This window comes from Perca fluviatilis, chromosome 14 (assembly GCF_010015445.1).
Source record: "Perca fluviatilis chromosome 14, GENO_Pfluv_1.0, whole genome shotgun sequence".
Lineage (NCBI taxonomy): Eukaryota > Metazoa > Chordata > Actinopteri > Perciformes > Percidae > Perca > Perca fluviatilis.
This window is the reverse complement of record NC_053125.1, coordinates 34652694-34669643: the sequence shown is the minus strand read 5'-3', so window position 1 is coordinate 34669643 and position 16950 is coordinate 34652694. Positions and strand designations below refer to the sequence as shown.

Here is a 16950-nt window from a genome sequence, read left to right as displayed (position 1 = left end):
ACGTCTCACTTTATTCAACCACAACACAGACCAAACCAAAAACATACCACACTTTATCCACTTCCGTTAAACCCTTCACACTAAAAGCTCTATGTTTACTGTAACTTCCTATTAACCTTCAACTGAGAGGTTACACAATACAATACTATACATAAAAAAAACAATTAGCATATAAAAGTAGTTTAGTTTTAGGCACATTATTGTGCAGGTAAGTGATCACCTTCCATCATATTTCTGTTCATTATTATATTACATTACATAAGTTAATTTATTTTATTTAACCAGCACACTCATTATCTTTGTGTGATGTCTTCCTATAAAGATGTGAGACAGATTAGCACGTAGCAGAAGGTGGCTTTTGACGTACAACCGGTATCCCAGCATTCTTAGCAATCAGGTACTACAGCAGAACTAATGCTGCGTTTGATTATTTATCCGAGTCGGAGTTCCGACTAGAAAGACAGACGTTGCCTAGCAACACGCTTGAAGTATGAATTGTTTTCATTATATTTGGACCTCTTTGGTTGTTTAAATGTAGATTTCAATCACTCGTATTACTGCAGTACCTTACTGCGTCCGTATCACTGCCTGTAGGTATGGGAATCGGTCTTGTTGTGAGTGCAATATTGAATGAAGACTTGTTTCAAATGGGTGTTGCTAAAAGTGGCTAGCGTTGCTAACAGAAGATAAACTAAAACATGAAATAAAGTGAAAATTTTAAAAGTTCAAATGGCTGCGTCTTGATAAGACGGGGTAATAGTCACAATCATAGTCAAAACATGTACTGTAAGTGCTAGAAGCTTGTAGGATTGGCCTGGTACTCAGCCAGTGCTACCGCAACAACAGCTTTCCGGGTGGCGTCCATGTTTTTCTCCAATTTGGATGCGCAAAACATACCAGAACGCTGGAAGTGTGTAAGTGACGTCATATCTGAGGTCCGAGTCATTTCGTTGAGAATAATAGAACGCTGCATAAGTTTCAAAAATAATAAACTCAAATGTTTAAAACATCACGTCACCTTCCCTTTTAGAATGAAGGTCGTATTCTGATGCCATAACACCTAAGACCTGAAACAAGGAGTTCCTTATTCTTAATATGACCAGCCTGTAACCAATAGCCTACAACAACAACAACAAACAATTAAGTATAAGAAAATTGTATAGAACTTCTTATTTATTCCCAGGAGGAATTAACGGAATCAATGTATCAACAATTTATTTTTGAGAGTTTTACAATGAGCATCTTATTGAAATATATAAGACTACGTATATAACATGTCTGCTTTCAATGTGTACATGTGTGCAGGAATGTGCTATTGTTGCCCAGGGGTGCAAAAATTGTGTTTTAAAACAAAAATATGTGCAAGAGGGAAAATAGTATGGATGGGTGACCTGGCTGTGTCACGTCGTCTGATGGCTTGTATGTTTTGAAAAATTAAAAGCAGTCTGAGTGTAACTATGAATATGTCTGGTGTGGAAGAACAGCATCATGTATATCTGCTCATTAGAGATCATCAGACTGTAATCATGAGCTGAAAAACAGAACCTGATGGTTTCTGTGACCTTTAAACTTAAGAAAATTGACTGGATGTCCACGACTACAGAATCAGACCTCAGACCCTCTGCTCTGTAGCTGTTTGTGATTGGTGTAAAGTTTCCGACTGCTGGCTGATGCTGCAGCTGTTTATAGTCTGCGGTGTGTCTGTTCTCTGTTCACTGCGCTGAAGAGAAGTGTCGATCGGTTAGCCACAACCAGAACAAATGTTCCATCTGTCAGAGATGTGAAACCCACAGAACCACACGAGGAAACACCAGAGTTTATTGATCCTGCACAGAAACAAGCTCATAAATACAATATATCAAAATCAGTATATCGTTATTATCAGTAGACTCTGTTTAGTAGATATTTGTTGGTTGTTGTGCAACGTAATGAAACAATTACAGAGCAACAAATCTATGACTTAAATAAGAAGCATTGAACGAAACACATCTAAGGAATGCAAACATGCTTTTTGTAGCTGCATTAATCTCATTTAACCTTAACATCAATCAACATTTATTCATAGTGCTTCACAGCAACCAACCGGTATCCAAAGTGCTTGAAGGACCAAGAATAAAACAACATACCGTACAATAAAAAGGGTAAAACATAGAATACAGTAAAATATGAAACTGTTGCATAAAAACAGGAGAAATAAAGAGATAATGCTGCAACACTACTGTGCATTAAAATCCATTCTAAATAAAGAAGTTTTAAGTTTGGATTTCAAAAGAGCGACGTCTGTAATGGTGTGAATGCCAGGTGGTAACATGTTCCAAAGTCTCAGGGCAGCAACAGCAAAAGAGTGACCCCCCACAGTTTGTACCTCGACCTTGGGACTTCTAAAGCCAGTTGGTTGGATGACCGGACTGTTATACAGGTACAGATGTAGATGTGAGGGTCTCTGGGGACCAGTGATTGGCCAGCTGGACTCCACTGGTTGGACTGGTGTGATGGGGTTCAGGTCTTCCTCAGTGAGGAGTAGAGGACCTCTGGGTCTGCTGGAGGCTCTGAACACAAACAGTTCAAACAATATGAGAAACTGTTGGAGACAAACTCCATCAGCAGACAAACAGCATTTCTCAACAGGGACTTGTTTGGCTCCCTTCATACATTAAGATAAGGGGGGTAGTTTGTTTTAAGTCCACAGACCATCTCAGGTTAAATGTCATAGTCCAGTCCATGAACAAGTCCAGGAAATATTATGCATACATTTCAAAACACATTAGTGCTGTTTGATCTCAAAGGCTTAGTCGGAATATTGTCTTTTTCACAATAAAAGCCCAAAACTGGAATATTATGTGCATGTAAACATAGTCAGTGTTTTTTGTCCTTTTGCACCTACTTGTATATATTTATAGGAATAGTTCATTATATTCTCAATTCTTTTGGGAAATCCTCTTATTCTCTTTCTTCCTGAGAGTGAGAGGGGATGATTATCAGCCATATTTTCTGTATGTTCAGTACAGAGCTGGAAGTGGTTAGCTTAGCTTAGCATATAGACTGGAAACTGGCTCAGATCAACGTTGAGAAATAAAGAGTTTGATTTGATAACTATTTGTCCATAACTGACGCCTTCTGCTGCTCTCACTGCTGAGGAGACTACAGCTGTATCTCTCTCTGATTATAATAATATTTATACTGCTGTAAGATTATTGTTAATGTAGAATTATTATTAGTTATTATGGCCTTTATGTCTGCAGGTTTGTAGACCTGCTGTGAACAGCCGACCTTATCTAGAAGCTGGTTGAAGGAATGAAAGAGGGACGCTGTGTTCACACGCTCCAACAAGTCCTCCACCGCTGGAACACTGTTTTTTAACAGCTGCATGTAAACAGGAATATTAGTGGCATATTCATTTTCCTTCCTTTGTCAACAGCTTATTCGGAATATTGATTCTTTTCCAAAAAACTGAATACTCTGTGCATGTAAACGTAGTCACTGTTGCTTTGGGGGACATGTTACTTCATCAGCATGAACATATACACACATGTGTTATGTTTCTAGTGATGGAGACATAGGAGAGCAGCCGTACCTCTCTTCCTCTTTGTTTTCTTCACTATTTGTCCATAACAGACGTCTGTTGTTCTCACTCCGGAGTAGATTGCAGCAGGATCACTCTCTGGAAAAGACATATATCATTATTAATATCAGGACTGTACAATAAAGCACACAGATTATTTAAACTCCTACTACAATCAATAATACTTCACTAGAGCTCATATTGTACTTTTTGACTTTTCCCCTTTACTTTATTGTGTTATATATCTTTTTTGTGCATGTAAAAGGTTTACAAAGTGAAAAAGTCCAAAGTCCCCCCCCCAAAGGGACTTACCATCTCCAACAGAAAACATTGTTCACAAACTGCTCCAAACAGCTCTACTGTAGTCCAGCCTTTACTTCAGAGACAAATGTGGTCACTTTGTAACACACGTTATAATGCTCGCCTAGCTGCTAGCGTAGCACGCCGCCATACTCTGCTTCTGACTGGCTAGTAGTCCTTACCTAGGTACTGTCAGGGCACGCCCTCATACTCTGCTTCTGACTGGCTAGTAGTCCTTACCTAGCTACTGAGCATGTGCAACTCCCAACAAAGATGGAAAAGAAGTGAGATGTCTGTAGCTAAAACACAGAGCTCAACACACAGGGTGAAAAGAGGAGCTGCAGCAATATGCAGTACAACAAATATATGGTGTTTTTTGAAAATTCAACCACATAAACCTATTCTGGTTCAACCTCTAAATACAATTATGAATCTGAACATGAGCAGAATATGAGCACTTTAATAAAAAGTCCACTGTTTAAGAGGAAGTATAAGTTTTCAGGTTTTTCTTCTTCTTAACAGTTATTAAATGAAGTAATTTTAGTAGAAGGTTGTGTGTTGGCTGTTAGTGGAATATTCATGTATTAAAGGAGAACTCCGGGCAATTTTTACATTAATCTTGATCGCTATATGTATATGAGTACTGTCGATAGCAAAAAAAACGAGCCGAATCGGTGCTAGCAACACGGAGCTGCTGCAGCTAATGCCGAGAGCTCCCACTCAGCTAAAACGGCAGTTATGGGGGCATAAGATAAAAAGTGTCTTTGTGTCTCTTAACAGACACAAAATGCAATTAAAATGTCTGTGCAACATGAACAGGGCCCTTACATGACAACAAGATGCGTTTAGCAACTTAGCCATTGTTTAAATTCACCTACCCTCTTAGCTGCTAGCTGCCGTCTGGGATGAGTGAGTGCAGGGCTCTCAAGTTTTGAAGACAGGCAAGAGTGATACCCTCCCACAAAAAAAGATCATAGATTGGTGGCGGGTTGGACAAGTCGCAGGAATAGGGGTGTTTCATTAATATTATTATTATTAGTGTTTTTGTTGTTATTATTAATAATTGCTCAGATTTACACAAGAAAAGATTTGACACATGGCACTGACAGTTAAACCAAATACAAAGTATTTATTAAATTTCTGCATGGTTACTTATGATAATGGGGGGTCCGGGGGTCCTCCCCCAGAAAATTTTGAGCATTAAACTTCATTTCCTGCATTCTGGTGAATTTGTATGCACCTATTTATACCTTTTAATGAATCAATTTATGCTGGAAATCTTTATGTAAAGGTAAACATAGATTAAAATCCAAATATAAAAACATAATGGAATATATGGCAGTTAGGCTCAGGCATTCTGTATTGCTTTCATCTATTTATTCTCCTGTAGATCGACTTTTCTAATTATATCTGAGTCAGCACACATGCAGCCTAGCATCATTTACTCTTCCCTTTTGCATCTTTTGTTGAGGAAGTAACCTCCTTAAATGTGCATATGACAATTATTCACGTCAATGATACATTAATTCATTTTAATGAATTAATAAACCCCTGGACTGTAATATGATTTGTTAGAGCAAGATTTCTGCTCATGTTCAAAACGTTGTGCACATTCAAAATATCTCTTTTATCTGAGTTTTGGAGGAGTCGTGATACTTTGAGAAAAATAAAGTTATAATAGTCAATATATTTCAGAAAATAATCTACCTGCACCATAGTCTGCTGTGCATTACGTGATTGCTCTGCTGATACGGTAGATCTCAGACCTTCTGACAGACCCGTTTGGGTCTCTGGTCTCTGAATGAGCGAATGTTTAGGGAAGTGTCTGTATGCTTTGCTTTTTTTTCATTGGTTGCTGCATTAAATCTTACCCAGATAAAATAGTGCTATTTTCTGATTGGCTATTGTGTAGACCCTTTCTTTTTTTTTGTTTGGCTGATAAGTGGCAGGCTCGATTTAGACATTAAAAATGTGTAAGCTACAGCCGTGGTTTGGTCACGGTCTATGGGCTTGGTAGCGTTGCATTTCCCCGCTCGTTCCTGGTTCTATTTCTCCATAAACAACATGAAATCAAGGAGAGGGGTTAACTTTTCCTGCTACAGATTTCCCACCGTGGTCAGAAAGAACAGGAGGAGACACTTTGTTTCTCTCACTAGGACTCTAGAGTCGCTACTTGCTCCAAAGATAATCGCCGTCACTCTCTCACTTCTCCCTATACCACACACTCCCCCACACACACACTGGCTCGACACCCACACACCAGCGCACAAGCATAAACATCAGGCCACTTATGTAGACTACTGCAAGAGCTCTGCGTGGAGCCTCCGCACGACTATAAAACGGCCAGACGCGTTTGATTCCTGCCGGTTCCATAGTGAGAGCAGCGCAGCCAGAGAAATTTTGGGCGCTGCGGCATATTTAATTTATTATAAATAATTTTTACGCGTGAGAAATACAATGTGTGGCGGGAGTGCGTGACAAAAGACCGAAATGATTGACTGTCACGCTCAGTGCGTGACACTTGAGAGCCCTGTGAGTGTGTTCAGGCAGGCTCCGGTAATAATCATCACGCAGCAGTTCCATGTGTATTTGTAGCATATATATCCATTTTGTGTGATGTCATTGGTGAATATGAGTCTCTGCAGTGGCGAATTGTGTGGTAGTTTGTGTGGTAGTAGTTTTGTGGTAGACCCGCTGGTCTGGTGGATGTCCTCCAGAGGACAGTTCATGCTTTCACGGCGAAATATTGAAGTTTATTCCCCCCTCAAAAATAGGTAATCGAGCACTGAAGTGGTTATGATCATATCTGAGACTATGTAACTACATGGAAACAGACCAAATGATGCCTGTTTCTTGTAAAGTAACTAGCATTACAGAAGGCTGTAATCTTGCGCTGAAGCCCCGTGGGAATTCAGTTGTAGCAGGAAAAGGTAAACAACGGAGCGTAGTGTGTGAAGAGTGAAGAACGGAGGTGTTCACAAGGGAAGAAGCTTGGAGTAACGTAACTATGGAGCTAGAGCTAATCTTCAGTAACGCTATTCGTAATAGTATTACAAGAAACGGGCATCATTTGGTCTGTTTCCATGTAGTTACATAGTCACTGATATGATCACTTCAGTGCTCAATTACCTATTTATGAGGGGGGAATAAACTTAAAAAATTTCGCCATGAAAGCATGAACTGTCCTCTGGAGGACATCCACCAGACCAGCGGGCCTGTGGATTGTTGTCGGCAGCGCAGGCAAGGGAGGCGGGGGAGGAAGTAGAAGGATGCCCGGTCGGGGCTGCTAGCCTGGCTAAGGAAACTACCACAAAATCGCCACTGCAGAGACTCATATTCACCAACGACAGCACACAAAATGGATATATATGCTACAAATACACATGGAACTGCTGCGTGATGATTATTACCGGAGCCTGGCTGAACACACTCACTCATCCCAGACGGCAGCTAGCAGCTAAGAGGGTAGGTGAATTTAAACAATGACTAAGTTGCTAAACGCATCTTGTTGTCATGTAAGGGCCCTGTTCATGTTGCACAGACGTATTTATTGCATTTTGTGTCTGTTAAGAGGCACAAAGACACTCTTTATCTTATGCCCCCATAACTGCCGTTTTAGCTGAGTGGGAGCTCTCGGCATTAGCTGCAGCAGCTCCGTGTTGCTATAGCACCGATTCGGCTCGTTTTTTTGCTATCGACAGTACTCATATACATATAGCGATCAAGATTAACGTAAAAATTGCCCGGAGTTCTCCTTTAACAATGTAAACAGCTTAGTCGGAACAATGTCTTTTTCAGAATAAGGACAAAAAATATATAATGAATATTGTGAATGTAAAGATGTTCACTGTTGCACTGGATGACATGTTTCTTCATGACCATGAACACACACTGTAGTTCATTCACAAATACTCACTAGAGCACCAGCTGAGGATTAATCCACTAATGAAAATAGTCTCTAATAGAGTCACTATTTCCTTATGTTTGTTTGTTTGTTCTGTGTTCTCCTCCAGATGTTTCTAGTGATGGAGACATAGAAGAGGAGCTGTACCTCTCTTCCTGTTTGATTTCTTGTCGTTGATCACTATTTGTCCGTAACAGACGTCTTCTGTTCTCACCCTGGAGTAGATTGCAGCAGTATCACTCTCTGGAAAAGAAATGACATTAATTATTCAAGTTTTACTACAATCAATAATACTATTTTCCTTAATATTAGAAAAGGACTTAATAGTTGATACATTTTAGCAGCAAATTTCAGGAAATAGCTTTAAGACTACAGTGTACAATGTCTATTAGTTAAGGGGAAGTAAAACTTAAAATGTTACAGTTTTCTTTTCTTCTTAACACTTGTTGCTGATGGCAGGGCTTTGATGGAAACCCAGTTCATGTGAAATGGACTTCACGCTCACAGAGCTGATCTTTTTTAGAGACATGTTGACCGCAGGAGGAACAACTCACGATGTCAACGTGTCAAACAACACTTGGTTATTAACACACAATATAATGTAAAAATGTGCCTATTTCACAGAGAGACTGAATTAGATTTAGTTGAGCATCTTTGTTATGGTGCCATCAATATGTGCCTAACACACACTTTACAGCTTGAGCGAGAGATTTATGCCTCTTGCACTCCGTTTCTAACTGGCTTTAAGATCAGACCTGAGTGATCAGATCACAAGAGGACAGATCTAAGTACAGCTAAAAACACTCGGGGTGCATTGAGATCAGATTTAAAAAACACATTTGGAGGTGATTTAGGCAACGTCTCCACATTCTATTAACAGTGAGAACGGAAAATGTGTCCTGGGCCCAATTCATTCTCACTCCGAACTCGTAAAATATGGACGTTTGGGCAGTGGCTGTCAGCGTCAGATACAACGCAAAAATCACCCTTCAGTGTGTGTGTAGAACGCACCGGGCAGAGCAGCAGCTACACGGCGCTGGAATATGACGTAGTATTAAGAGCGACTACGGAAGCGAGTAGTATGGAAGGCCAAAATCCGCATAGGGAGGTTGGTTGGGACCCAACCGTCCCGTTCTTCTTTACCTAAACCCAACTGTCCCGTTCTTCTTTACCTAAACCCAACTGTCCCGTTCTTCTTTACCTAAACCCAACTGTCCCCTTCTTCTTTACCTAAACCCAACTGTCCCGTTCTTCTTTACCTAAACCCAACTGTCCCGTTCTTCTTTACCTAAACCCAACTGTCCCGTTCTTCTTTATCTAAACCCAACTGTCCCCTTCTTCTTTACCTAAACCCAACTGTCCCCTTCTTCTTTACCTAAACCCAAGTGTCCCGTTCTTCTTTACCTAAACCCAACTGTCCCATTCTTCTTTACATAAACCCAACTGTCCCCTTCTTCTTTACCTAAACCCAACTGTCCCCTTCTTCTTTACCTAAACCCAAGTGTCCCGTTCTTCTTTACCTAAACCCAACTGTCCCCTTCTTCTTTACCTAAACCCAACTGTCCCCTTCTTCTTTACCTAAACCCAACTGTCCCATTCTTGTCCCGCGTGTTACAGAAACTTACTTTTTATAAGCCCACCCAACGTCTTTTCCTTAACCCAACTGCGTCAAAAGTGATGCCAATAGTCCCGACCAAGCACGTTTAGAAATAACAAGGTAACATGAGACACAGCCAACTTCTAAATGTATACATACTGGGAACTATTTTCAGAAGGCAAAGCACTGCTACTTATGGTGAGGATCAGTATGTATACAGTTAGAAGATGGCTGTGTCTCATGCAGGGCCGTACTGGGACTGAAATTCAGCCCGGGACTTTAAGATGGAGAGGCCTTTTACCCGAGTGCCCTTGGTGCACGAGCAGAAAGGTTTTTTGCAGTTATTTTAATTCTAATCGTGTTTTTATGGTATAAAGAGAATCAGATTACGCTGAAGACCTTCAAGAAACTTTAGGATGACACCTGCCTCCTCAGGTTGTATAAGCAAGTCACCACTGCACTGAACACAACCAGGTCAGCAAAACCTAATCTCCAACACATAAGTCACAGTATACTGCTAACTACCAGCATGTCATGTGCACAGTCGGTTGGAGAGTGATGGACCCTGCCTCTGCTTACTGATTGTGCAGCTACATATCATATGCATGAGAAGAACATCAGTTATAAATATGACTAAGAATAAAACATTTTCTAATTCAATCTGTGCTTCAGTCAAGTTATTATCTAGTATGTGGAACTATTGGCATTTTATCCTATGTGTAAATATCTGATTGATTGATATGCCTAATATGATTGCCTACCCAGCCCTGCACACTGCCCCTCTACCTGTCTGTTTCCTTCTCTTCCTCTATCCTCCTCTCTCCTCCTTATGAGAGTGTATGTGTGCAACAATAGAAAATAAAAACAATTAGCTTATCAAAGCAAAAATTTGGAGACAGAAACAACTCAGGAATACAGGCCTAAAACTCCTAAAAACCTAAAACCTCACATCACCAAATCCAAACCTGACTGAAAAGTAAACTCTTTTTTCGGTGCCTTAAATTTGAGCCAATCGGATGTCAGGAAAAACGCGGATCAGTCCAAGTTATGAGGGGCCGCTCGTATCCCCCCTCAATATTGAAAGTATTGATTTGGCCCGGTCTGAAACACACACAGACACAGCGCTCCGCTGCAGCTGAACGGCCGGCCAGGCCGGTCGCGTATGAAAGAAAAAAAAGAAAAAATGTATTGAAAAATGTAAAAAACGTATTGACCACCGGCCGGTTCGGCCTGAAATGGACCGGCCGTTCGGGATTGTTCCCGGTATTCCCGATGGCCAATCCGCCCCTGGTCTCATGTGACCTTGTTATTTTTACACGCTGTGACTATACTAATCACAACATGTAAATATTCATATTCATATGAATATGAAAAAAGGCATAATTTTCTCACTTATTGGGAGCAGTAGGCTAGATGGAGCCGGTTACCTCCAGGATCTGTGCTAAGCTAGGCTAGCGGTACAGGCGTCAGACAGAGTTACGACACGGACAGAGATGAGAAGGGTATGTATGGACTTATCTAACTCTGGGGGATACGGGGAATAAGACAAAGTCCCAATAAGTCGGGCGTGTTCCTCTAACAACATTTTACTGTTTACATGAACATATTCCATTACTTTAGATCTATTGTAAGTGATCATAGATAGACAGAGATATGTAAATCTACAAATGTATAGTTTATTGATATGATCTTTGTTTTATTAACAGTCCTGCAGTGAAGCCTGTGCAGACCCACACTCAGCTGAAGGGTTGCTATGAGAAACAGGAAACTGGACGACCACAGAACTGTTAGAGCTGTTAGAGCTGTTTAACCACAGGGTACAAAACACCCAGACTCTCATGACAAGCACAACACACCCTGTTATCTGCTAAAATAGACCTTACAGTGTGACTGTTAAAATATCCCTATTTTATAAAATGTCCTTTTCCCAAAACATCCTCTCAGGACATTAAACCAAGAACACACACGGTTTGCTTCTGAAAATCAATAAAAACATCTTTACCTCTGCTCCGTCTGATTGGATGCTGCAGGTTACGTGATATGGTGACATCACTGTATGTGACATCATCATCTCCAGCTTCAGCTTGAGCAGCTGAAATAAACCAAAGTTAACATCAATTTCAATCAGTTTATCCATTCAAGAGACATCCGTAAAGATGGAAACATGAGGAAGATTATGTGATTCGATCAAAAGCTCCGGAGCATGTTAAATGGACCTAGTGATGATTTGTCAACAACAGAAAAGTGATTTTAAAATGGAGGTTTGACTTAAAAAAACAGTTTGTAATTGGAGTTGAAAATTTTAAAATGTTTTGAACGCTTCGCTCAAATTCAGAAATATCATTAGAACATACAGTACCAACAGTAAAATGTGATTTTTAAATGTTAACTGTAACAGTATTTGTTTTTTTTTGTCATCTGAGACTAACCTCTAGGTTTGCATCGTATCACCAGGAGAACGAGTAGAACCAGGAGAACCAGAACACTGACTGAAATGGCAGACAACACAAAGCCAGAGGTGGTGGAGGTTGTAGTCGTGGATTTCTCTAAAAGGAACAAAAGAATATAATTAAAAGTAAATAAATAACAATAAGTAGATAAGTTTAGTCATTTCACTGATTAGACTTTGAACGTTTGAGTATGAATGAATTCCCTTGGTTTAAGAAGAGGTGAAAAGATCAAATAGCAGACGGTGTGTTAGGGTGCTTTCACACCTGAGCTGTTTTAGTTTTTTTTAATCGTTTCGTACGGGGGCTCTCTGTTCACAACAAGCATGCAGTTTAAACCTTACACACAATTTACTGACCTCTATCTTATTTAAGGGATAATCCATGACCTATTATGACCACACATCATTATAATCTTTAAAGACAATGTTTGGTGTTTGACAAAACTGCAGTGTGAACACAAACCCAACCAAATCAAAAATGTAACACTGATGCATCTCAAACCCCTAAATCACACAGAGTCTACAGAACTATAGGTGTGAAAGCACCCTAAGATGAATGATGACCTTTAATCTCCTCACCTGTGACAGAGACCCAGCTGGGTGGAGACTCTCCAACACTGCTGATGTTACACTTGTAGAGGCCTTCATCAGACCTGGAAACATGGTGGATGGTCATGTGACCTGCAGGCTCAGTCCTGATGAAGGAGCCATCTTTATAGAAACCAGCTGGGAGGTTGGAGGACGTCTTTGTTTTACAGGTCAGAGTGAGGTCTTCTCCCTCCATCACAGGGAGGACAGGACTCTGCAGGATCATTGGTCCACCTCAACACAGAGACAAACTACAACATGTCATCCATTCACACACAGCTTCATCAATACTGACTCCACAGTCTGATCTTACCAGTGACAGTGATGTTGATGCTGTTACTGGTTGCTCCCTCTCTGGACTCACACCAGTACACTCCACTGTCCGATGGGGCCATGTAGCTGATGTTACAGGAAGAACCAGCAGATATTCCTCCCCAGTCTTTACACTCAGCTCTGGTTTCTCTGGTTGTGTTCCTCCTCAGAGTCCATCCAGCAGAGCTGTCGTCCTCTTCACAGCTCAGAGTAACAGACTGTTCTTTAAACATCTGAGATCTGCTGGGACTCACAGTCAGAGAGGCTGGAGGGAGGAAGGACAGAAAGATGCAGTTATAGATGATGATTTTCATTCTGACACATTCCTCATATTCCTCATTTCCCTGTTCTCTGCACTGCGGTTTAACTCCTCAACCACTGTCTGAAACACTAAGTTTTCTATTAGTGAGTGAATTACTTTTCAGATGTGACAAAGAAGCGTACTGACCTTGGTTGGTTGTGCAGATCAGCAGTGAGATCAGAACTGAAGAGAAATGAACCTCAGGTCAGTTTAACAGGCAGGAAGACATCAAAACAGAAAACCTCTGGCTGTAGTGCACCGAAAAACATTGCATTGATATGAGAAAGTTATGCAACGTGACATCATGACTTTGTGTAAACATACACGTCACTTTCTAAAGCCAAGTGACGCGTGTTATCTGTACACATAATGAGCTATCCGCGTGTATGTCTACGCCAGAACGGGATGTTGCATTTCAAGGTTGGGCTGGATTTAGGAAAACAATAACGGGACAAGGGACAACAACGGCATGGTTGGGTTTAGGAAAAGAACAACGGGGTTGGGTTTAGTACAAGAAGAAAGAGACGGTTGGGTTTAGGTAACGTGGCACATGGGACACGATCCCTGGTCTCCTGGGTGAGAGTACTGTGTTGTTTGACCCATCCACCCCCCCGACCAACCACCCTACCCAGATTTTTGGCCTTTCACACTACTTGCTACGGAGTAAATTCACTCATATTTTATTTGGCTATTGTAAACAATAGTCTAGCTAGAGTGAATGAGTGAAATACAAGAAATAACTAAGGGACTGTTCGTTTTTTATTAAAGGGGCCACCGGAGGGTTTTGTTATCTTTAGTCAATAGACTTGACCCTCCCTTCCCCAGTGATACATTTTTCTATGACCCTCCAAAATGATTGGGAATAAAGGGATAACCCTCCCCAACTATTTATTGATTCCTTCTGTGCTGGTTTGCGCTTGGTAAAGATGTACAGATAGCAATCGTTTTTATACAACCATGACACTAACTTAACCTCTGCTTTCTCATCTTATACATCACACTCCTCTGTTATGGTGTGGGGGCCATTTCAGTAGATTTACTCACTAACATTGTTGTTAGTAAGTTAGTAGAACACAATAAGCATGGAAACTAAATGCACACTTCCTGCATTACTGCATTCCTTCAAATACTAAGTTACTCCTCTAGTAAACTAGTATTCACATGAAATAAAACAATTAAAACATTGAGACCATTCAACAAAGCACACTGGGTAATAACCCATATTGACAGCTGGCCTGCCCAATCAGAAATTTAAAGTGAGTTGGTGTGCAAAGCGTTGCAACAATCACAACAACCATGGAGTGCTGTTGTGGCCAACAACTGGAAACTTTATACACATTGTTTGTCTGCTATTTCATTACTAAATTCACTTCTGAGACTTTTTTATGCGAGACATCAACTATGTAGAGCTCAAATGTGGGCCGTTTTACGAAAATTGATTGATTGATAATTGCAAATTTGGTTCGACTGTGTCGGAGTTCAGAAGCTCCACAGTCTGACGTGATAGCTGGCGGGTGCCTGCCGGGGTCGCTGGCTTGCCGCCCGGCCTGTCCCCTTTTACAGACCCCGCTGTGAGCTGGCAGGAGCTCTAGAGACAGGATTGGAGATAAGAGCAACACTATGTAACTTTTACCGCTTCGGTCCCCCTACAGGTTGTCTCATTGGAACTACATGCATACATGTATGTATGCATACATACATGTATGTATGCATACATACATACATGTATGTATGCATACATACATACATGTATGTATGCATACATACATGTGTGTATGCCTAAATGTAGCCTAGGCTATACATGAGCATACATACAGTACATACATGTATGTATTTCATGTATACATGCATACATGTATGCATGTATACATGAGATAAATACATACATGTATGCATTTAAGATATTTATGTCCGAGCCCGACCTGAGCCCGACACAGTTAAAATCAAATTTTCTTTTCTCATACTAATGACACATGTACGTTTGTTGTGTGGAAAGCTTTTATGAAGCAACTGTAGGAAGGCATTCAGAAATGTCAACAGATGAGCACATCAGCTCACACGGGGCAACAAGCGCATGTTAATAAGCTGTTTAATTTATTAATGTTCAATGTGTTAACCTCTCCTGACCGTGGTCAGAGAACCAGGGGAGACTTGTTACCTTTCCAGGGCCGACGTTATAAAATGAATAACGTTGGGGTTAAAATCCCGTTTCTGGTGAGACAATGATATGCATACATACCATAAACTTACACAGTACATACATGTATGCATGTATGCATACATACATACAAATAGTAATCGTTGAAATGTTTAATCCTCCGCCAGCAGGTTATTAAATTCAGAAAGTAGCTACTTTAAATAGGATCCTTATCAACAGCTTACATGATAAAGTATGCAACAAAGTCTATTTATTATTGTATTCTCTCTATTGTACTGCTATTTGGCGTAGTACAATGACCTGTTCGTCTGTTTTACTGATTCGAGCTGGACGTGACATTTTGGATGTTGACATGACACTGATTCAACCACTCTACTGTCAATAACAATAACTAGTGTAATTAAATAGTCTTATTTTGACATTGGTGATGGTATTACTTTATCACCACACATTTACACGAGCAGATAGATAGCATTTAAGTCCTAGCCTACAGAATAACTCAGCAGGAAGACAGCCTAAGAAAGTTCCCCCCCATGCAGCTTTGACGTATCTAAAAGCTAACATTAGAGTAACGTTTATAAGTAAGATTTTGCATAGCCTAGGGGCTAAGTCCCCCCTTTCTTTTGATCCTAGTGACGTCCCTGTTGGAGACACACATTAAGTTGAACTTACCCAGCAGCAGCTGTAGAGATGATTCCTCCATTTGAAATGTTGGTCATCTGAGATCAGCACATTAGCGTCTAAGCAGACACACCGAGTACAGCCCACCTCCTTCCTCGTCACGTGTCACTCATGAGGCTTTCTGACAAGCAGTAATAGAAAACTAATGTCAGTATCACCCAGCTCACTGTGGGAGGACACACCTGGACAGTCCCAGTCAGCTGGACCGTCCAGACAGATGCTGAGAGTCTTTAATGGACCTGCATTAGACAGCTGGGCTTCATGCTGTGTGTCAGCTATAGGGCTAACAGACCTGAGTGTATACAGAGGAAGCACCTCTAGCTTTGATTGGTTATTTTATAGTACTTGATGATATTTTAATATTTTTTTGTTTTAGGCGTGCACATATCTTGACATTATGGATATCTGAAATGTTCTTTTAATTACAGAGTCAAGCTAATACATGTTATAATGGCCACTTTAAATGGTTCAAAAAAGGTGTGTGTTCTACTCCTCCCACAGTGTGTGTTCCAAGGGATCCCAAACCCAATGCAGTCCAAGTCTGACCTGCTATCTCTCTCTCTCTATATATATATGTCTCTCTCTCTCTCTCTATCTCCCACTCTCTCACTCACACTCTGTCTCTCTCTTTATTACTCTCTGTCTCTTTCTCTGTCTCTCTCTCACTCACACTCTCTGTCTCTCTCTTTATGTTTCTCTCTCTCTCTATGTCTCTCTCTCTCTCTCTCTCTCTCTCTCTCTGTCTCTCTGTCTCTCCCTCCCTGTCACACAAATGTGTTTCTGCCTGTTCAAACTATAGAAACAAAAACTAGCATGCTAGCGTTAGCCCCCTAGTTTCGGCCAATGACGTAGAAAGCCGTGTAGATTTTGACCAGCTCACCCGGAGACTGAAGGCAGGACACATTCAGAAACCATATATCACTCAAAACAGCATTTATTTTCAAGTTTGACACAAAATAACACCCCAAATCCCAGAAAAAGAGATTTTTTCCATAAGATGGACACTTTAAAGCAGTGTCATACAGAAACAGATCAAGTGATGGAGAGAACACGCAACCAACATGCAGTTGTGACCTTTGACTTGAGTCATCTCTTCAC

At 40.7% G+C, this 16950-nt stretch overlaps 1 protein-coding gene across 1 annotated transcript; it reads right to left on the bottom strand.

Moving 5' to 3' along the window:
* Nucleotides 1–1799: 1799 nt before the first annotated feature.
* On the bottom strand, nucleotides 1800–15964 carry LOC120572811 (low affinity immunoglobulin gamma Fc region receptor II-like). The gene is made up of 9 exons (XM_039822266.1): nucleotides 15844–15964; nucleotides 13161–13196; nucleotides 12714–12977; nucleotides 12392–12634; nucleotides 11793–11909; nucleotides 11366–11455; nucleotides 7914–8009; nucleotides 3575–3661; nucleotides 1800–2549 (listed from the first exon to the last, which is right to left on the bottom strand). The coding sequence occupies exons 1-9, from the start codon at nucleotides 15872–15874 to the stop codon at nucleotides 2500–2502; spliced, it is 1014 nt and encodes a 337-aa protein (XP_039678200.1). The 5' UTR covers nucleotides 15875–15964; the 3' UTR covers nucleotides 1800–2499.
* Between the last annotated feature and the right edge of the window lie 986 nt (nucleotides 15965–16950).